The sequence below is a fragment of the Miniopterus natalensis genome, chromosome 3 (assembly GCF_054644295.1).
Source record: "Miniopterus natalensis isolate mMinNat1 chromosome 3, mMinNat1.hap1, whole genome shotgun sequence".
In the NCBI taxonomy this organism is placed as follows: domain Eukaryota; kingdom Metazoa; phylum Chordata; class Mammalia; order Chiroptera; family Miniopteridae; genus Miniopterus; species Miniopterus natalensis.
This window is the reverse complement of record NC_142083.1, coordinates 50,408,829-50,432,072: the sequence shown is the minus strand read 5'-3', so window position 1 is coordinate 50,432,072 and position 23,244 is coordinate 50,408,829. Positions and strand designations below refer to the sequence as shown.

The 23,244-nt window shown below is 37.8% G+C and overlaps 1 protein-coding gene across 7 annotated transcripts in view; it reads left to right on the top strand.

Annotated features, from left to right (window-relative positions):
* Positions 1-23,244, top strand: part of MCTP1 (multiple C2 and transmembrane domain containing 1) — a 418,524-nt gene that overhangs the window by 187,079 nt on the left and 208,201 nt on the right. For all 7 annotated transcript variants that reach the window (XM_087815449.1, XM_087815455.1, XM_087815454.1 and 4 more), the window contains 2 exons: positions 13,707-13,849; positions 21,858-21,937. In XM_087815449.1, the coding sequence (XP_087671575.1) occupies positions 13,707-13,849; positions 21,858-21,937 (223 nt within the window). The remainder of the gene's footprint in view (positions 1-13,706; positions 13,850-21,857; positions 21,938-23,244) is intronic.

The following is a 23,244-nucleotide window of genomic DNA, read 5'->3' as shown; positions in this document are numbered from 1 at the left end:
AGATTTCCTAAAAGTATACATTTTCATTTGTTCCTGCAAACGTAAGCTGATTTGTTTTTTTAACTTTAAAGACTGCCTTGCTTTCTTTGTCAACTTGGGTTCCTAGCCAAAAAAACTTTCATTGAGGACTATGTTCTCTGCTGAAGGCCGTATTTTAAAGTATTCCTTGACAAGCAAAAGTAAGTTCAGAGCATTTAAGATAGTGAGGAATGGTACATAAAGGAGAATAGGAAAGGCATTGGAGGGTATTAGTACTGAAAATTTATGAAGATGCTGACAACCTGATTCAAATATTTGGAAAACTATTACAGAAAAGAGGGATTTTTCCACCCCGCCTCTAGATCTAGAGTCTACAAAATAAATTTAGGACTAATTGGGGAGAGTTTTGATGAAGCAGTTATCTGACTCCTTCCATGGAAAAAAATCATAACAATTTGAGTAACAATACTGATAAAGCAGTACTGAGCTCATCTGTTAGATTGTGGCAGAGACTGCTAGATGTCCACCAATGTCCTTTCTCCCATCTTTCATCATAGAGCTCCCATGTGTTGGATAGGCATAGATTTCTCAGCTAGAGCTGGCATTTACCAGCCTTCCTTGCAGCTAAGTCCTAAATTCTGGGTAGTGAGATGTAAACAGAAGCAGTATATGTTATTTTGGGTAATGAAACTTCTGGGTCAGACTCCTAAGACAATCATAAAGTTCTTTAGATTCTACATATAAGCGAGATCATGTGATGTTTGTCTTTCTCTGCCTGGCTTATTTCACTTAGCATAATATTCTCCAGGTCCATCCATACTGTCCCAAAGGGTACGAGATCCTTCTTCTTTACAGCTGCATAGTATTACATAGTATAAATGTCCCACAGCTTCTTTATCCACTCATCTACTGAGGGGCACTTGGGCTGTTTCCAGATGTTAGCTATTGTAAACTGGGCTGCTATGAACATAGAGGTGCATATATTCTTTCTGATTAGTGTTTCAGGATTCTTAGGATATATTCCTAAAAGTGGGATCACTGGGTCAAAAGGCAGCTCCATTTTTTAATTTTTTGAGGAACCTCCATACTGTTTTCCATAGTGGCTGCGCCAGTCTGCATTCCCACTAGCAGTGTACTAGGGTTCGCCTTTCTCCACACCCTCGCCAGCACTTGTCGTTTGTTGATTTGTTGATGGGAGCCATTCTTACAGGTGTGAAGTGATACCTCATTGTGGTTTTAATTTGCATCTCTCTCATTATTTCCTCCACGAAGTTTTCTATCCCTTGCTCTCTTTCCTCCCCCTCTGGTACTCCTATAATGTGAATGTTGTTTCACTTCATGTTATCCCAAAGCTCCCTTAGACTGTCCTCATGCTTTTTAAGTATTTATTCTTTTTGCTGCTCTGATTGAGTGATTTTTTTCTACCTTGTCTTCTAAGTTACTTATTCTATCCTCTGCTTCATTGAGTCTGTTTTTAATTCCTTCCAGTGTATTCTTGATATCAGATACTGCATTCTTTATTTCTGTCTGATTTTTGTTTATGTTATGTATCTCTTTTTTTATGTTTTCCCTAAAGCCCTCGATCTTATCTTCTATTGCCTTGTTTTTCTCATTAAGTTCCTTAAACATCTTCATAATCAATACTCTGAACCCTGTTTCTGATAGCTTGCTTAACTCTATCTCATCAAAGACTTTCTGGTGATTTTTTTCTTTAATTTGGGGGTTGTTTCTTTGTCTCCCCATTTTGGTAGGTCTTAGTGTTTGTATCTATATATTAGATATATTTGTTGTCTCCCAGTCTTTTGGGGTGGGATTTTGTCTTGTGAGTCCAGTGGAGCCCAGAGGTGTGTTTTCCTTATAATTCTGAGCAATTTGCTCTAGGCGTGTCCCTTTTGTGGGTGTCCCTTTTGTGGTTTCTTTATGTTCTCCTGTTGTGGTTGGGTCTAGATTGTTGTTGACCAGTCCTTGGGAGGACTCTCCTCTCAGGTTGGCTAACTGTGTGTCTCAGCCCCAATCTCGCTGTGTAAGCTGTTTTATGGTGCTGGCAAGGCAGGACAATACACAACTGAACTTCCAGGAAACAAGGGGTATCTTACAAAATATCTTGACAGTCACAATGAAAATAACCCAAGTGAAAATAGAACTGGGAGAGTGAAGGGAGAACACACACACACACAAGCTTAAAAATAGAGAGAAAGGAAAGTAACGCTTAGAGAGAGAAGTATATTGTTGTTAATAGTGATGAAAATTTAGAAAATAATAATAAACTAAAATGTAAAAAATAGAGAAGCTACTGGGAGATAATAGAGGCAGAGAAAAGATTCTGAAAGAAGGGCCAGCAAAAAATTAAGGGAGAGAATAGGAATAGGATAATAGTTGAAAATGAGAAAATAAAAATACAATAAAGAGATTAAGAGAAACTAACAATCGAACAAAAAGACAGGAAGACAAAAAGAAGGATAACAGAAGAATGAAAGAAAAGAAGAAAAAAGAAAAAAAAGTTATGCCAGTGGATCAAGAAGAGAGAGATAAAGCCTGGGCAAGGAGGGAGTCCGATAAAAGATTTGGGGAAAACTATAGAGAAAAGCAGTAAACTTGGTTATAATGATAAAGTCCCAGTCATTAGGCAGGGATATCAAGAAAGTTTTGATAGTAGAAGCAAGGATAAAACAAAACAAAGCAAATAAATAAAACAAAACAGAGAAACAAAACTAAAAACAAGCTAAGCAAAACAAAATTCTTTTATAAAAAAGAAGGAAAATAATTTAGTTAATGTTTTTTTAAAAATTAAAAAAAAATAATTATTATAAACTTTAAAAAGAAGAAAACACAAGTTATTTTTCTCCCTTTCTCTTCTTCCTAAGGGAAAAAGAGAAAAAACAAACAAACAGATAAAACACCAAAGCCAAAATAAAAATGGGGGGAAAAAGACAGTCAATCAGGTGAGTTTCTTCTGGGCAGCTTATGTTGTCTGGCTCGCTGTTTTGTGTGCTGATTCTGTTCTTCTGGGAGGTACTTATGTATCAGCCAATATGAGGAGCTGTCTAGGTTTGGCTCTGGTGTCCTTAGGTAGATGGTTGATCTGAGACTCTTTGTGGACCACCTCCTCTTGTCAGCTATTTTGCCACTTTGTAGTTGCCTGGTCTTGCTCCGGAGCCTTCTGTAGAGTCTTTAGGGTGCAGGGTGGCTAGTGTAGCTCAGGGTATCACTCCCCTTAGAGGTTTCGCTGTCAGGCACTCACTCTGGGGGAGTTAGTCTCTGCTCCACAGCTGGCTCCTCAGTCCCTACCCTGTCCTCTGATTCTAGTTCCCCAGGCTCTGTCCTGCTGCAGCTTCAGATTGATTTCCGCCTGTTGCCTTTTCTGTTTGGGCTGTTTCAGCAGCCTGGGCCCAGTGGGTTCGATTAAAAAAAATTCCGGTGAGCCCTTTAGCTGCCCAGCCCCCAGCAGGGGTTTTCAGCGTTTCCTCCAGCTCCCAAACAACAGTCCCCGAGAGTCCTATTCTTGTAATGTCCTCCTGTGAGCTGCTCTCCTTCCCCCTCAGGACTGTGCCCTGTGGGGTGCCTGGGGCTTCAGTGAGCGGGACCCGCCCCTTTCCTGTTGGGGGCGGTGCTCCCGGCTGCAGGAGAGGCCGGCGGGCTCCGCCCCTCCCTGCTCAGCTCTGGTTGGCTGCTCGCACCAGGCCCGCCCCTCAGACCATCTACTGTGCAGACCCCAACCCCAGCCTCCTCTGGTCTGTCCGCCCAGTGCACTCCGGGAAGGTGGGAGCCAGTTCCTCGATCAGACTCACAAACACACAAAGCAACACAGACAGAAAGTCCACCCTGCAAGGTCCCACCGCCGCTGCACTAAGGCCCCCAGCTGGAGGGGACCCAAAGTCAGCTCCCCGCAGCTCCCCGCACCACTGGTCTCAGAAAAGCTGGGGCGGCTCCACGCGCCACCACGGGGCCCCTCAGGGCCGGTCACAGATCCCAGCCTCCCGGCACCAGGAGCTCAGGCGGGAGGGCTCCTCCCCTCCCCCACGCCACACAGACTCAGTGACTTCTGGGGCTCAACACGGTGCCCCACAGGGAGGCAGAGGGTCCCCGTGTGCGGCTGCTCAGCGCAGTCCTCTGGTCCCTTACTACTCAGGTGCCACACACTTTGGGACAGCCTTTCCTATGGTCGGCACCCTGGGCATTAGAGCCAATCACGTCCCCTTTAGAAGCCTTGTTTCCTACAAAGGCGCTGCCCGCCATTAGAGGCTTTGTTTCCTAGGAAGGCGCCGACCCCTCCTCCTGGGCTCACCACTCCCCTGGGCCCCTCTGCCCTGTGTGCGGGGCGCTCCTTCCCCTCTCGTCGCTCCGGGTGTGGGGTCCCCGCTTTTGGATGCCGCCGGCACTCCCGAGGGGAGGGAGCTTTGCAGCCTCCAGGCCTCGGGCTCGGAGCCCAGCGCAGGCTTCAGGGGACTCCCCCTTCCTACGCCCCCCTCTTACCGGACTCCGTGATGTCTCCTCAGTGCTCCCCACTCGCGCTCCGTCCGCTCAGGTATGTTCCTCTGGTTTTTCCAAGCTGGCTCCGTAGTGTTTTAGGAGGAAATCGAGTCCGTGGCTGGGAGCGGGGGCCTCTGCTGCTTCTCACAGGGCCACCATCTCCCCTCCCCAAGCTTTGTCTTTTTTAAAAAAGTAACAGAATGTTAATGAACGTGGAAAAGTAGCTAGTTTGGCAGGAAGGCAGAAGGCAAGAAAGAGTGGGTGCTAATGCAGCGCTTAGTTTGCTCCTAGTTTTTCTTAAACCTGCCATGCAGGCCACGGCCTCTTTCCGCGCCCCGCTGGAGCCGAAGGGGGAATACTGCGCTGACAGGCGCGGGCCGGGAAGCACAGCACCTGCTGCTGTCCCATATGCTGCCTTGTCTTCTGTCGCTGACGGCCTGCTTTAGCAGGATAATTGCAAGTTTTGAAGTCACTTGTCACATTAAACACTGATTAACTGTTTTTAGCATAAGGGGCAAAGGTTTTTTTCATTGTTCCTCAAGTATTTTAGTTACATTGTAGGTGTTAACATTTCAGTTTGCTTATCTTTTTCACTTGCTTATAAAACTTATATAACCACTGGCCATATCAAATAATACCATAATTGAATACCATAATCTAATCAGTAATCCTGGAGGTAACTGCAATCATTCTTTTGAAACTTATATTTAGTAAAGAAAAAAATATTTCAATCGCTTACTTGTGGAAGAATATTCTTTAAAAATTCTCTCACTGAAAAACAATGGACAAGAAGATCAGTTTATTGTATCCTTCTTTTAATGACCTCAGACATATAATTGTGCCAATGACTAAATATATTAAGGACCACACGTGCTTGGAAGGCGTGTCTGTGAAACAGGGACTGGCTAGTTTCTTATAGCTCTAACGACCCAGAGGAGGCAGATTAGCTCTGTAACATACAGTTTATAATAGACCTGTCCAAAACAAAATACTATATAACACAATGTATGTGTTCAACAAATACTGAATTTAATTTTGAAGTGCTGACTTGGAAGTATTTGAACTGCCTCTACATTCTATCTACATGACCATCTGTCTTCTGTAACTTTTGTAGCTGAGATTTTTGTATTTAGTGAAAGACTAGACAAGGTTTCTTCCCATTCTAAGACTTTATGTTTTTATAAGACTATTCAGTAATCACTAAGTTTTGAAGAGAAAACGCTGATGAATGGGAAGATGAACAATATGTATAATATGACTTTTTTCATTTTGTTGCTGTTCTTAAAATAAGTAAAATTAAAAGGGTAGAAACTGTTTTAAATGTCACTAAATTCTAATAGCATGCTAAGGTAACTATATTATAAATATTTAGAATAATATTTTTAGTATTAACTCTTTGTAAAGAGTTATTATTTGAATAAACTATAGATCAATTGATGGGATAGTTTGTAAATTGGATCTTGAAAGTATTTTTAAAAACTAAATATCAGTGAAGTTCTTTCTTTAAGGTCCTTAACTCATGCATTAAAAAAAGTAATTTGCACCAAACAATGTAATCATAGTGTTATTTTTATTAATTTTTGTATTGGTTAAGGTAAATAATTCTAAACAGATAAACACTATCTATCAATGATTTAATAGCATAATAGGATCTTATATCTTGCTTTTATCTAGTCCAGGACAGGTCAGTGATGAAGGTTAGGGCCTCAGCTCTGCTCTTCACAATCATTAAGGGCCCAACTTTTTTCCCTTCTGATGTTAAAACCATCCTTTTAGTCCTCAAAGTCTTTTCTCTTCAGCCTGTGGATGGTAAAATAAAATAAGAGTCACATATGGGAGGTCTTTCATGGGCCTGGCTTAGAGTTGACACACATCATCTTCTGGGTTTGTATTTAATTGACCAGAAAGCAGTCACAGGGCCACTCCTAATTTTAAGGGTGTCTGGAAGCTGTAGACCAGCTATATGCCTGGGAAGAAGAAGAAAACATAGATATTGCCAAGAAACAGCAGACCTGGCTACAATGTACCTATTCATTCAGCAAATATCTGGTTCACTCTTTTTCCTGGACATAGAAGACATTCACTTCTCCTAAGAGAAGCAGCCCAAAATCCCATAAGGTCATTGTGTCCAGCTCTAAGTCCAGGATCTAGGAAAAAAGGGAAACCCTTTATCAGGTCCAAATGTGGTCCTTGCAGCCCACTAAACTATTAATCTATTTGCCACTTTGCCATACACATTAAATTTATAATGACCACAAGAAAGCACGGGAGACTCATAGCAGTTACTTGTTCATAGCAATTTTGAAATCCCCAGGGAGCCACTTAGCTGGAGGATAGGGAAATTCCTTGGTTGGAACTCTACTACTTGGGGAGAATCCCCTTGCCCATTGTTCTCTGAGGCAAATGGCTCCACCCTCTGAGTTCTTCCATATCTATTATTATTCTCTGTAACCATCTCTGAAATGGGTGTGGGAGAGCCTGCGCTTCTTAGGCATGTACAGCTTTCATATTCTGTTTCCTGCTGGCACAAGATCAAAGATCTCAACCAGGTAAGTTCCTTCTCTCAAAAATTTGGTAGGCTTCCATGTGCCGATAGGCACATCAATGTTCTTTCTTAGACATACTCCTCAAACACCATTTATTCCTTTGCTCCCCATTTTCAACATAATGGCAGCTACCTTAAGACCATCGTGCTTGGGTGAGAAGGACAATCTGACCTTGGCCTCTAGGTGTTTTAAATGATATTTTGTTGTATAAAAGTATTTTAATCTTATTTTCCATTATTTGGGTTCTAAAAACAGTTTTTCCAATTCTTTACTCCCTTTTGTTTCTACATGTAAATCAGCCTATTTTCACCTCATGATAACTTACTAAAGGCAACAAATTTTAGGCAACCATGTTCCCTAAAGCCTAGGTTCAACAGCAGGTGGTCTGCCTTTCAAGTTATCACAGGAACAATTTCATCAGATATTTACTGTGGCCTAACAAGACTCACCAGACTCCCAGAGATACCTTGCTATCGACTAAAAAGGGCATGGGCATTGGAGAAGCCGTGGAGTTGAGGTGCTGTGTCCTATAGATGAGAAATCTGGTGAAGGATGAGTCTGAAGAATTAGTAGCAGACCCATTTGTATGACATACTCAAGAGTTTGAATTTTATTCTGAAACCAGTGAGAAAGCAATGAGGAATTCTAGAGCAAAGGACTAAGATCAGATTTTGTGTCAGAAAAATACCTAAGCATAAGATTTTGGAGAATGCATTGAAGTGGAGACAATAGGAGACCATTAACTTTTTTTTCTCACAAATTGAATATGTGCATGTGCTAAGGAATGTATTATTCAGTTACCATGCATTTATGATGCATTTTAATCATATTGTAATATAATTGTCTTAAAATTCTTTCAGTTAATGATAGTAATCAATCAACAAGAGTCATAAAATGATTTTCAGTGTTATTACTTATAGTTTTGATTGACAAAAAGGATTTTGTTCTCTTTTTAAGATTGTAATAACATTTTTTAGTGGGTATGTTCTATGGGGCTCCAGCTATTTTCATGTATAGCTTATGAGACTTCCTTATACCACTGTTTATAATTATTTATAGGCTATTTTTTTTTTCTTAATTTAACAAATCTAATAGAATTGCTATCTCTAGTAAGGACAAATCTGAAAATAGTCATTCTTTTTCTGCTATATATTCATATATTCTTAAATGATTAAAGGAAGTAGTTAAATAGTAAATGTTGTATCAACTGAAAAAAATTATACAACATATAAATGCAACATATATAATTTTTCTTGCTATATCCTGAACTTTGCACTAAAAAAAATGCCTAAAAATTTACTCATAAAAGTCAATAATCTCTGTCATTTACACTTTCTCTGTTTCATGAATCTGGAAGTGCCTTCTCCTCAAAGAGAGAAATTTACTTAGTTTAGTTCTATACTGCATTTTATCACAGCATTATTTTTAATTCACCTATGTACTAGATCACTGTAACGTCGTTAACCATAAATTTTAAAATCACTGGAATATTCATTTTCTTCATTATGTTAGAAAAAGTGTTAGTTTATTTTTATTTTATTACATTAAGCCACTTGTGATTATAAACCTCTTGTATTTGAATTTTAATATATTTAGTCATTTAACCCATGTAATATTTCCAATGTTGGGCATTACAAATCTTCAACAAAAAATAAGGAAGGAAAGGGAGAACTTTAGGAAATGATTTTAACACATAAATACAGTACCTGTTTTGAAGATTTTAAAATTATTAGTGAAAATTAATTTACATTAAGACAATCTATTCCTCTGAATAGGTCTTGAGCATCACTGTTTTTACAAGCCTCTTTCTGGTATGAAGGATATAATTACACAAAGTTACCTTCTTTGTTGCATTTGGGCAATAAAAGGAACTTTAGAAATTTATAGAAAAATTGGATACCTTCAGGAAGACCCAGCTAAAATTTGAGTTCTTTTTAGCTGGCCATGCAATATTCACGTTTACTTCCCTCTTTTCTTCCGTTGTCTTTTTCTTCTTCCTTCTCTTTCTTTCCTCTGTCTGAATGCGGAGCTGAGGTACAGCAATTGCCTGGCCTGAAAGATGTCTTAAGACAAAAAACGAAGCAGGAAACTTCATAGAACATAGCAGAATCTATTACAGGGAGTTTACTTACGGGGATGAAGGGTGTGAGTGGACGGAGGACCCTAGCAGTCCTGCGCTGCTAGGCAGTTGTTACAGTGAATATTCTATAGTATAGCTGAACAACTAATGATTGAGGAGACAAAGGGGCAAAGAGTGTAGTAGGAGCCAGGACCACACTCCTGGTGGTCGTGTGGTGGACGATTTACTGACACTAACACCAGTGGGATGTTATCTCAGCTCTTATGTCTTTCTGGCCATTACTGACAGCGATCTTCGTGATTCCAGTGTGTAGGCTTACAGGATACAGCTAATCATCAACCCCAAGGCCTGCGTGCGCTGGCCAGGCCCACTTAGGCCAAAGTTAAAGCAAGAATAGAGAAAGTGTGGGGCTTACAAAGACGGAGTCAGTTTGTTCACATCAACGTCTGCACACCCTTCTCCTCCTTCCTTGCCCTAACAGGGACTGAGTTTCAAATAGGCATTGTCCTGGTTGGGAGTTGGCATAAGGAGTAATTACAGGTCTCTGAAATATGAGTAGCTATTTATTTTCATTACACGTTAGGTCTGGAATAAGACTGATTTGAACTTGTTAACCAGGAGGCTCATTTATTCTGAGAATGAAAACCGAGAGACTCAGTATTAGGGGGCTACTTACATTTTAAATATGTTTAATACTATTTTAAGGGAAGAGAGGCTGCCATCGTGTGTTTGCTATGTTCATTGCGGCGCAAAAAGAGACTCATTCAAAGTTTAGTTCTTTTGGACTTAGATTTAGTTCTGTTGGACTAACCAATCACATAAAATGTTGAAATGCTCATCAGTGTCATGACTCTGAAAAAAATATAAAAATAAAACATAGCACTGGGGACATGTAAATTTTTACTACATGAGAAAACATTATATATGCCATCTAATTCTTCTTTTGTAAACAGTTTGATCTTTGGGTACAGAAATAAACAATTGATAGTCTAAAATTTTTTGAAACATGGAATTAACAATTATAAAATAATTAATAATGTTTACAAATAAATTTTGAAATTAATGCTGTCTGATAAAATGAATGTTGAAAAGTTGCTCTTGAATATCACATTAATAACAAAGGCTGAAATTTATTTCAGGGCTAACACTTCCTACTTTATTCTCCCATATTTATTTGCCTGTTTTTATTTCACTATTACCATAAAAATGTTTTAATGAGGGTCATGATCCAGTTAACGACAATAAAGCATAAGAAAATGCTGAGAACTAGTGTGCAGTGGAGATGCCTTAACTTTGAATTGCAGAATTTGATAAGTGTTAGTGCCATCTTGTGGGCAAATGTAATATTGCAGTGAAAGAGCACAGGCACATGAATTGTTTTGGTTTTTTGTTTTTTTAACAAAGTACATCTTTTTATTGTATACTATATTTATTAAATATCAACCATGTGTCAATGGTTTGGATTTATTGGGTATTTTATTATGATAAAATTATCTGATTTCACTGGAAACTCTATTACAATAAAAGAACCTCCAAAAGGTGAAACTTTCTTATCTATGAAATATAATAAGATCGCATTTCCCAGAGAGAGAGTAGAAATTATTAGTATTGAAATATGACCTTCAGAAGAGTAGGCCCTGTGGTTAAAGAAATCTGGTAAATGCTGCATGCCATGTCCCCTTCTTGGAGAGCCCATTCACTTATTTAAAAGCTATAGAAAACTAATCTATTTAATTTTGTTCTAAACTAGCATTTTACAAATATCCTTGATCACAGAACTCGTTTTTAAAAAGAAAATAATACTCATTAATATTATCAGATAAATTGCTGAATTAAGTTTAGAAAAACACTTTCAGACATAGAAGATTGGATACAAATCTTTTACTGACTCTAAATTAAAACAATGTCTCCAGTTCTCTGTGTTGGAATCACAAGCTGAAGGTTTTGAACTATTAAAGACTCTAAGTCACTAAAGATCCCCCAAGTTAATAACTTGAAAACAATTAGAATTTCCTTAAAGGAACTTGACTATTTAATATTATTAAATTTTAATGATAGTTCCCAGAGGGCTAATCAGTGTTGCAAAGAGAGAAGTGTACCAAATTTTATCTTCTGGAGTCAAAACAAAGTGAGAAAAGTCAGGTGACTGACTCCCATGAGTGTGCATATGAATCCTGTATGCATTATGAAATTCCAGTGGTTATGACTATGAAATTTGCTAACATATTTACTATCTTCAATCCAGGTCACCTCATGGCCAAATCCACAGGTTTATAAAATACTTCACCATCAGAGCATGTTTTCAGAGTCCTTAAAAAGAGCCTTTCTCTTTCTTTTATACTAATAGTTGAGATCTTTGTGCTTCTCACAGGCTGAAATATCTATCCCTAATTCCTAACTTAACCCTTAGACCTACTCTTGTTTGCTGGATTGTTATTTCTTCAGGCCACTGGATATTTACTGCCTCAAATGGCATCATGTATATGACAAAATGTTCTGATTCTGCAATAAGTGCTGAAGATTTTATAAAAACAGTGACCCAAAAGGCTCTGGTATTATGGAGCTTATTATATTTTAGCAGGTGGTAACAGTTGCATAGATAGTTATCAGAATGAAAGGCAATACTTGATCTAGAGCATGACTGAGAAAATACAAATGGGTACATGGATTTTAATATCCCTCAATATATGTGTTACAACAGTCTCAATTCCCAGAGTCCTCAGCCATAGTTTAGAACCACTGTGTTAAAAATAGCCATTTTAAGTATTAAATATTTTGGTTGCATTGAGTCTCCTTAAGAATGCATTATAATAGGTTAGCATGTAATAGCCTGCATTTACATTTATAAATGTTTTTTAAAGTTTGTATTATTATGTTAAAATTAAACTATCCAGATGGGAATTTCACAATGGGGAATTGGGATCATTATTTTATTATACCCAGGTCTAAGCGTACATAAAGACAAGGCATTACATTTAGTTGGGGAATGTGGAGAGTTTTGAGAGAGCCCCCAAGTGATTAAATAAGAAAAGCCAAATGTGGCCCTGGCCAGTAGCTCAGTTGATTAGAGCATTGTCCCCATATGCCAAGGTTGTAGGTTCAATCCTCAGTCAGGGCACATATAAGAATCAACTAATGAATGTATGAATGGGTGAAACAACAAATAGATCTTTCTCTCTCTCAAAATTAGTGAATAAATTTTGAGAAAAGCCAAATCCTATAAGTCTCCTTATGTTTAGCATAGATATTTATGTGTTGTTGCGGTGAGTGGAGTGTTGAGGAGGGATATAGATAATGAGTTTAAGGAGACCAGTACCATAATTGTAATTCCTAATATTCATATGATGCTTTTCAGTTTTCATAGCTCCATTTATATTTTTCTTTAAATCATATAGACATAATTATCAACTGTAACTTAAGTTTGGAAAAAAACAAACAGAAAAATTTAACAATTTTGTTACAGTGGTACCTCGGTTTTCGAATGTACTCCATTCCAGAAGACCGTTCGAGTTCTGAAATGTTCGAAAACCGAGGGATCCACAGCCAACAGGCCTCAGGATCTTGCCCTCAGCGGAAGCCATGTGGCAGGTGCAACTTCCAAGGCATGTTCGAAAACTGAAGCATTTCCTTCCAGGTTTGCAGCGTTCATAACCAGAAATGCTCGTCAATGGAGAAGTTCAAAAACCGAGGTACCACTGTATAAGGGCCTCATATAAAGAGCTATTTCCTGAGGATGAAGGTTGTCACTCACTGGAATGATTTACTTGGGGTCATTAATGATACACCTTCTCTGGGAGTCTTAACAACAGCATAGACTCATTAGATCAAGACTGGTCTCATTCATCAGCCAGAATGGAGAAAGGTATAATATATGTGTATGTAAGGGCCCTCTCTCTTGTAGGGCCTGTAGTAGAAAAAGCACCAGCATTAGAGGCAAACAGCCTTGTTTGCAATCCTAACTCCATCTCTTGCTAGTTGTGTGTCCATGAGCAGCTTACCTGACAGCTCTGATTGTCTTTATCATCTTTGGGAGCTTGGGAGGTCTTGAAGTATGAAGTATCCAGATTATTTCTAAACTCACCCCCCCCTCCCGATTCCTTCCTCTGAGATCTTCAGTCTTTCCTAAAATGCTAACATTGAAACTTCTGAGCAAGAGAGAATATGGGATGAAGGTTGAAATTGAAGCCAAATGTAAGACTCATCTTTGCCTAACTAAGCCCATTAAACTGGTATAAAATTTTAGCAGCATCTGTAAGTTTAAAACTAGTTAAATCAACCAAGATCATGGATCACCTTTTTTATAGTTAAACAGTTGATACCAAGAGAAATGTCAGATTAATTCTATCATTTATAACATGAATTAAATCTATGTATGCAGCATGCAATAGAGTTTTTTAAGATACCAGAACAGTATTAAGTACAGAAGATTAATAATAATAATAATAATAAATAATTTACTGTCACTTCCAATATTTCAGGAAATTTTTAGGAAAAACTCCTAACCCTTATTTTCCATGTGATAAGCTTTGTTTAAACTTTTATTCCTTCAGATACTTTCTGGTATTTAGATGAGCTGTTCTCTTGCCTCCAAAGAAAGGCATAATTAACACGGATCTGCATTCCTTTAACAGGGACAAGTGATCCATATGTGAAGTTTAAAATTGGAGGGAAAGAAGTTTTTAGAAGTAAAATAATATACAAGAACCTCAATCCTGTGTGGGAGGAGAAAGCGTGCCTTCTCGTGGATCATCTCAGAGAGCCATTGTATGTGAAGGTGAGCCATCTATTTGCTTTTCCCTGATGTAATTTGACATAAAAATCCCTGTTTGATGGCTTTTTTGTCATGTCTCCCTGTCGGACAAGATTTTTCACCAGAGATATATTCTGCTGTGCACAATTCTAATCTGTGGGTGGTGTGATAAAAATGAGACCAAGGGGAGGGGGAGCGGGTGGGAGCATGTTTCTTCAGGACAGTTCTATCGCCAGTCATTTAAGAGGATTATGAAGCCTACCTCCTCCCGCTTTGTGCAGTCAACTGACTTAGTGCTCTTTGCGAACATATACAAACAAGTCTCCATATAAGCTAGCAACAAGGAAAGCTTACACAGAACCCAGCCTTCTGGTTAAGAATTATAACAGGGGATCTACCAGTCCTGATTGCAGACAAGATGGTTTACTTGGAATATGAGAAAGGTAAAGATAATAGGGGGAGAAATATTCCTGCCTCTATTATGTTATCAAAGATGAAAAAAATCTGTTCTCTAGTTGGATGTAGCTTTTTAAAGAATAAGAATTTAAGGAAAGGGTTACTTACAACCCTAATTCCTTGTTTTATTTTCATACCTGACTTTCCTTTAGTTCATCTCTCTAGGTACAATATTATTTTTGGCTCCTATGTTCTGAGGGCCCATTCAGTGACTAAACCTTTTCTACTCTCTCTACTACACACCTCAGCCTTTTCTCTAAATTGTCGCTACTGGCACATGAATCAAAACTCTCATCTCATCCCTCTTTCAGTATTCTCTGGGCAACCTCCTTCCCCTCAGCTCTTCATTTGCATTGTCTCCAGTTGTTTCTCTTCTCCACAGAAAGGAAAATATAGTCAAGATTTAATTAAAATCATAGCATGGCAATTTATAAGGTCAATGAAAAGAGAATTTCCTAAGTCTATAGTTGAAGTCTCTAGAATTCATTATGGGGAGAATAGACCTTATATATTTACATAAGAAATAGTCTCAAGTGAACATTGGCTAAAAAAATCAATTAAATAGAATTACTGAACTTTATTTTAATATATAACATGTGATGGCATAAGAATTAAAAATGTGAGAGTTTTCATCAACAACCCTCCTCTCACCAAGAAGACCTTCGGGTCAGAGATGTTTCTCCCCTGCTCCTCACTTCTAGAGAGAAAGAAATATCTTCATGAGAAAAAAAGGAAATACCTTCATAATAAAGAACTGAGATGGGGGATGAAAAAAAGAATTTAAGAAAGATAAGTGGGATATAAAAGGAAATTTTCTTCCTGGGGAGGTCAAAAGAGATGAGTTACAGCAGCTGGAGTCATGAGGAAAATGGGTAGGAAAGGAAAGCACTGGGCCATTTGAATCTCATATCATGTCCCTAAGAGAAAAATGAGGGAAAGAAAAGGACTTACTTTTATTTATTTTTGTTGTGGATCTTTCTTTAATGGGATATGACTCTATGACCATGTGGATCACCGGTGTTTACAAGGGTCACAGATGAACTTCCCAAAATTACATTAGATGTCGATTGGATTCTTTTGCTTTTCTCTTGTGTTCAAGAATAAGCATTAATCTATGTAAAAATCCAGATGTTAAAATGTATATTTCAAAAGGAATATCTTAATTGGCTCAAAAACAAACCAAAACCCCCCCAAAAAAAATGATGGAAAAATTTTTGTTTTGGTTTGAGAGCAAGAATATGCACACACAGATATACTTGTCCTATAAATGGAGACAGACACTGTGTGCAGGTGAATGACACCCTGTGAGCAAAGAAGCTGGGAGAGAGCACCGGAGGGTTGTTTGTGTTTGTTTGTCTACCACTTTGAGTCCTCAGGGCACAACACGAAGTAGCCACGGCTTCACTGCTACCATACAGAAGATACACAGGGAATTATAAATGTTTTTGTTTGTTTGTTTGTGTTTTTTTTTTTTTAATATATCTTTATTGATTTCAGAGAGAGGAAAGGCGAGGGAGAGAGAGAGAAACATCAATGATGAGAGAGTCATTGATCGAGCCTGCAACCCGGGCATGTGCCCTGACTGGGAATCGAACCCCGATCGCCAGGATCCTAGGTCAACACTCAACCGCTGAGCCATGCCCGGCCGGGCAAACGTTTTTAAGTTAAATGGAAATCACACTGGCCTCTCAAATCTAGTACAAACGCAAAATGACAATATTTTATTTTATGTGTTATTTATGCTTTTTGGTTATGCTTGGATCCTTTTCACTTGATTTTCATTTTCTTTTAATTACATAGGGCTTCTTTTGAGAAACATCTCTAACTTTTTGCTTTATTTTTTCCTGTGTGTGTGTGTGTGTGTGTGATTCACTTTTTGCCTAACCTTGGACACACAAAGACCTAAATAAAATACATTGGAAATGATACTTTGAGTTACTAGAATTTCATGAAAAGTGCGTCATTTTCGTTGTCTTCACACAGCCCTGTGTGATTGACTGACTTCACTTTAATATGATGCCCATGTCCTCCATGAGGGGAGGTGAATCTTGGCTGAAAGATTTTTTAGGGACTAACCAATTCTGTCGTGACAGGTAATATGAACACGTATCCATGAGCTAGATGGTTATAAAATATTAAGCGTGCTACTTTCCCATCTCTAGTGAAAGGAAAAGGAAGTCCATATATACCCTGTTATCTGATGTCTATCAATGTAAAGGTCTCCAAGGGAAACAACCCAGCTCTGAGCCAAGGTTATAAAACCACATTAAAGTTCAGTGCTTGTACTGAAACTATCTAGTAAAAACAGATTTTTTTCAAAAACACCCTGGAACTGTCATTTTTAAATATTCTGCACAAAATAAATAAGAATATACTTTGCAACTGGTTGGAATTCATATAGCTTTTAGTTTTAATGTGAGCAGAATGTTCCTGTCATTCTGAATGCCTTCACAGTGAGGGCAGGAGGTGAAAAAAGTCTGGAGGAAGGGGCTCAAAAAACATTACAGTAAGATAAGGGTATGAAGCAGGGAGTTAAAATGCAGTACTTCTAACTGGACAGGAGCCTCTGGAGCCTGCTCTGTATCCTCGGGGATGCTCTGGCACATCTTAAACAATGGGCTAAGTTCAACATCTATTTCCACTGAATTGAATGAAAATTTTCCATTGTCATTTCACCAACTCTGTTATCTAAGGTACACAGTGAAACCCCAGAGTTACAGTGGAAGTGACAGAAGTAATATAAAGGGGGAAATGTTTGTAAAAATTGTTGCTTGTTTGGCCTAATCATGAGTTTGAAACCTGACTATTAAATTGAAGTGCTCTTCGAAATAATAGAAATTTTGATACTTAGGAAAACAATTTGGTCAGGGGCCATATTACTGTTTCTAAGATGGTCATTTTAATAAAATTGATAGCTCCTTAAATAACACATGTCTATCCAAGCTTAAGATATAAAATTGAAAAAGTACTTTATGTTAGGTTCAAGTAAAGGACCACATAACTGTCCTATCTAAAATTATTCCTCAGTAGATTTTAAGGCCCCGGAAAGGATGTCATGTACCAGTGATCGTCAACCCTAGCTGTACATAAGAATTATCCAGAAAGTTCTAAAGAATCTAGATGTTCATGTCTTGCTCCTAAAGATTCTGATTTAGGACCTGGGAGATAGAGTCCACGCTTCTGCATTTTCAAAACACAATACATAGTTTATTCCGACGAACTGTTTGGGTAGAGTCTCATTTCTAGACATTTAAATGGAAACAGCTGAATAGTTAAATGGAATGGAATTATGTTTGCAGCCATAAACCACAGAGCACCCAGATGAAATTATTCCAGTTAGGAGATGTTTGTGCTATCTTAGATATGGGTGGTTTTTTTTGATATTTCAAAAATACTTCCTAAATGCATGAATCGAGAATCTCAGCTATTTTCGATTTAGAAAATCAATAGGGAAACAAAACAAACAAACAAAAAAAGCATGACTGTACTTGCTTTTGCTTTATGAGCAAAGAACATGTGAGGTTACTGAGTCTTGGGATAGAATATGGAGTCGCATCATCATCATCATAGCTACCTTTTACTGAGCATTGTGCTAAGTGCCTGAGCTACTTTATCTCATGTAATCCTGACAATAACCCTACAAGTAACTGCCATCATCTCCTCTTTTATTATTTTTTAAATTTTATTAAACTTATTGGGGTGACATTGGTTAATAAAAGTATATAGGTTTCAAGTAAATAATTTTATAATATATCATCTATATATTCCATTTGTGTGTTTACCACCCAAAGTCAAATCTCCTGTCACCATGTATTTGACCCCCTTGACCTTTTTCTGCCTCTCTCCAACCCCCCTTTGTCTCTGGTAAACACCATACTGTTGTCTGCGTCTATCTCTTCTTCTTTTTATAGGCAAATGAGACTCAGAGAGATGAAGATTGCAATGTCCACTCAGCAATTAAGCATCAAAGCTCCTATTTTCCACTGAAGAGGGTTAATTTCAATAGCCAGAGTTAGAATGTGTTTTGTTTCTTTGTTTTACAATGTCAGTTCTATGACTGAGAGTTTAATTATTCTTTTATAGTGAAATGGTTATTTTGAAGCTGTCTGGGTATAAAAATGAGTCATGGATATATTTTCTGAGTAGAATCTTATATCTTGGGTCATATTGTATGATCTGGGTACCTTTTCACTTTCTATTCCCATTAAACCTCCTCTCTTTATTCTAATGCCACCTTCTCTTATATAAATAGCAGTTCCCATTATTCCCATACCCTGAGATATTTTTCTACATGACACTTATGACTACCTACCATGCGTTTGTTTACTGTCTGCATCTTTCCCTCATACATAAGCCCCAAGAAACCCAAGCCTTTGTTTTGTTCACTGCTCTTTTTCCAGTACCTAGAAAATAATTGGCAAATTGTAGGTGCTCAACAAATATTTTTCAAATAAATGAATGAATAAAAATATGAATTATGCAAACTACCTAATTAAAACTCCCCTTAAGTCATAATTACCTAGGGACATTCTAGTCATTTGAGCTAACAGATCCCCATTCATGCTGATGCCAGTGGGAGCTGTTTTCTGTTACTTGCATCCAAAAGCATTTTAACCAATCCACTCCCTAATGCAGGTTTTCTTGGTACACAATTGAATCAGAAGCTAAATAATGCATTGATTAGAATAAAACATTTGTTCAAAACTTATTTGTAGATGAAGAGAGGTGTTAGTGAGACCCCCAAGCAATTTCTACCTAATGTTACCTAATGTTTTCAACACAATGGAATGGAGGATTCATGAAAACAAGGATTCCATTTAATTGTTCACATTTGAATTCTAAGTGCTTCACCCAGAGTGGGAGCACAAGTTATATTTGTTAAATTTCTGAAACCAGGATAACAATATTTGAATCTGACCCCTTTCAATACTGGGATTTAGGGGAAAGTAACATAAACTTGTTAAGCTTTTGATTCCTTATCTGAAAAATGGAAACAACTTGTTCACTGAGTTGTATAAGAATTAAATTAAAAAATCTATGTAATATATTTAACACAGTGCCTAACATATAGTAAATATAGAAAACACATTAATCAGAGTTAACTGTGCTTATTGTTATTGTAATGGGAGTACTTTTTCTTTCATCTCTTTTCTATGCTTTATATTTCTGAAGCTCCACCTAGAGCAATGATCCTCCTGACAAATAGTTTATAGAGCTTGAACCAAGTAGCGTAACTAATAATTTCATTAACAAATGGATTCTGATGTTTCCATTTCGTCCCGTGTTTGTGCCTTTGCTGGTTAATAGGAATTGAGAACTAAAGTAAGCATCTAGCATTAAGATAGTAGGAAAGACTGTCGCCATGAGAGTAAAGAGAGTTTAAATGTTAAATGATCCAGTTGGGTTATCTATACTAATCAGTTCACTGGTTCACAGTTCCTCGCTCCACATGTATGGATCTACCTCAGGTGTTCTCATTGATTACATGTTACTATAGTCTCCCCAAGATTTTAAACCTTAGGCTAGTCCAATTAGAAGAGATTGCACAAAAGAAATTTCTTTAACTTTTGGTGTAAATTTCATGTTGTAAAATACACTACTGCAGCCACTGACAAATACTAAGGTGTCAGTTGCCTCGATGTGCAATATATTCATGTGATACCCCACTGAGCAGATGACTGAAGCTCAGGAGTGTAATTGATTAAGGAGAAAATTTATTGCAGGAGTGCTGCACTTTCTACAACAAACGTACTCCTGAAAGGTTGTATGTAAAGCAAATGACTGTAAATTGAATAATTTAAGAGGCATTAGAGGAGCTTATTACTTAAATAAATCCCCTTATGACTCTTCAAATTTAAGAATCATTTTGTAATGCAAAGTGTTTATCTTTTGGTTTCACTATTGATTTTTTTACATGTTAAGTTTATTTAAATCAAAGTACACCTGCACTAGAGAAAAAACAGTAACTGATTCAGGCTGCTGTATATACTCTTCCCTCTGCTTCTAGCTTTCTAACTGTTGTGCCAAGAATTGGGCACAAGAGTGCTGGGCTATGGATTCTCACATCCTGGAGAGTCTAATAGCCTGGGTTGTCCTTACCTATTTATGCTCATATACTCCAGTATATGAGTGTATGATTTTCTGTTTAAAAAGGTCAAGAAGCACAGCTCTAAACTTTACCTAGTAGCATTTTTTTCCATCTTAAAATTTCCCTGACATCCACTGTTATTTTTTTTTCAGACCCTGTTCTTTTCTTTACAACATTTACCAAAATGTGTGATTACATATCACCTATGCACTTTCTGTTTAACATGTGTCTCCCTCACTATACTGTAAACATTGACAATGTCCATTTTGCTCACTTCTGTTTACAATGCCTAGAGCATTGTCTGACACATGATAAGTACTTAATCAATCTTGGCTGAGGGAATGAATATGAAAAATTAATAAATGCCTAGAAGTTAGCCAACTCCCATTGACTTAGAGATTTTTTTTTTAGATACAGCCCTAACTGATCTAGCGCTGAACTCTCTCTCCAATCTCCTTCCACACTCCATCTTTCTTAATCTGCTTCAACCACACTGGATTCTTAATAATTATCCTTGAACATGCTAATTACTTGCTGTTTCCTCCACCTCAAGTGCTCTTTCCATACTAACATGGCTTATCTTTCTTATCACTGAGGTCTCTATACAACACACCTCCTCTGAGAGGCCTCCCTGAACCCCCTACCTAAAATAGCAGCACAAACACGCCCCATTAGATTTCTGTCTCCATAGCATCATCCATTACTAAACTGCTCATGTCTATTTGGATATTTATTGACTGTCTCAGCCCCGAAACATAAGGAAGTCAGGGACATTGCCTGTCTTACTCACTGGAGTAGGAAAGACACAGTGAAGATACTGGGTAAATTGTTTGACAGAAGGGAGAAATGCATTCTCTCTCTTCTTTCTTTGTCCTTTCTCTTGTTGTTGGTCATGTTAATGTTATCCTCTGACCATTGCTTGTGACAATCAACACTTAATATAACTTAATCTTAATATAACATTATAAAATACTTCAATCATAATATCATAATTTTCATTCATTTGTATGTTTAAGTGGCATTGTCCTATAATATCACAGAATTTATCTACAATGACCTGAAGAATATGAAGAATTTGGAATCACACTTTCATAATTTTTAGCTCAGTATGGAAGACATATTTGTTGAATTTCATACCAGCTCACTTTGCCTTCCAGTAATGCTAATGCCCTTCTATAATATGGGGAAAGCATTCGATGTCTGTGTTTCCCACATTTTTGATGATTTATTTTATTTGGTTCTTCATCTTTCTTAAAGTTCTATTTGATATAAATCAATAATTTTAAGTAGGAAATTAAACACCATTTTAAAAAATGTTTTCTGAGGCCCCTAGTATTACACAGCACAAAAACAAATTTTCAACAATAAATATTAGGAAATTTCATTGTTTTGGTGACATAGACCAAAACCAATATTTTATCATCAAGATATTTTCATATAAAGCTTATTTGGAATTGTTTATAATAATGTCATCTTTTTGGCTTCTAGGTATTTGACTATGATTTTGGACTACAGGATGATTTTATGGGCTCAGCCTTTCTGGATCTCACACAGTTGGAGTTGAACAGGTGATTTTTGAACTGTTGTAATGTCACTGCACCTTGTTGGGAAGCTGGGCCAGTGTAATAGACAACATAGCAGACCTGGATTCTAGGCACTGCTCTGTCATACAGGACTGTGGGCCTTCATGCTAAGCAGACTTTCTTAAGTACGTTTTCCTCATCCACCCAATGGAAATAATAGCATCTTCCTTAACTGTCTTATTCAATAACAACCATTCAACAGAAAAGTTTTTGGATGCCTGCTTTGTCTTCCAGCACAGTGCCAAGTACCAGGAAAGGACACTATTCTTGCTCTCACAGTGCTCGTATGATTGTAGTAGTGGGGCTTAAAGAAGATTATGCCTGTTAATCATATTGATTAACTTAAGAATCTGGCCACCATATGGGAAATAAAACATGTGCACTTTGCTTCTAAAACAGCAACTGTCTTATCATCTGAGTCAAGTAGAGCCTGATTTCCCCATCATCAGTAATCTTAGGTTACAAAAGAATGCCCGTAAAGTGGAGGCAGACTGGTTGTATTTGCTCAGTTACATCAGTTCACCATGGCTTGACTAGGTATAAAGTTATATTATCACTGCTAACATTAATTATTCCTTGTTCCTAATTATGGGCTTATATTTTTTAAAATGCATTTCAACATAGGAGCTAAGAATTGATTAATAATACTGAAGAAAAAATAGGCTTAAGAAAAGGGTCAAGTGGTGCTGGAATGGATTGCAAAAGAGGCTGTAAAATCTTTGATAGTTTTAAGGAGAGGAGTTCTGTTTAGGGTGATCATGCTACATCATGTGGCAGGAAGAGTGGAAAGCAGGAAAGCAGTATAATGGGCTAGATTATGACTCCCTGTTTTTCTAAGTGTAGATGAGTGGAGAAATATAAATTGTAGAGCCCCCTTATGTGTCATAGACAGCTAAGTTTGAGCACAGTGGCAGCTTGTTGGTCTCCCAAAGGTCATTTTTGCCTCAAACTGGACAAAAGAGGGGCTTTTCTGTAATTCCTACATGTCCTTCCTTGAAACCTAAAAGGCAGGTTTGACCTAAGGATAGAACCCAGGTGAATGCTGCTTCCCCACCTCACTACAGTTGGGGGAAGTGTCCTAGATGGTGGTGTATGTAGTCCATTATCGTAAAAACTGAGCTCCAACTGGAATGGGCTGTGCTGTCCTTCTATAAAGACCGTATCACTTTCTCCGTAGGCTTCTGTGTAAGGATCTGCAAACTACTGGACTTGATCACAGAGCATAGATTTCTCTTCTTCTCTATTATGATAAATTATTTTGAAAATTAATTTTAAATGGAAAAATATGGGGT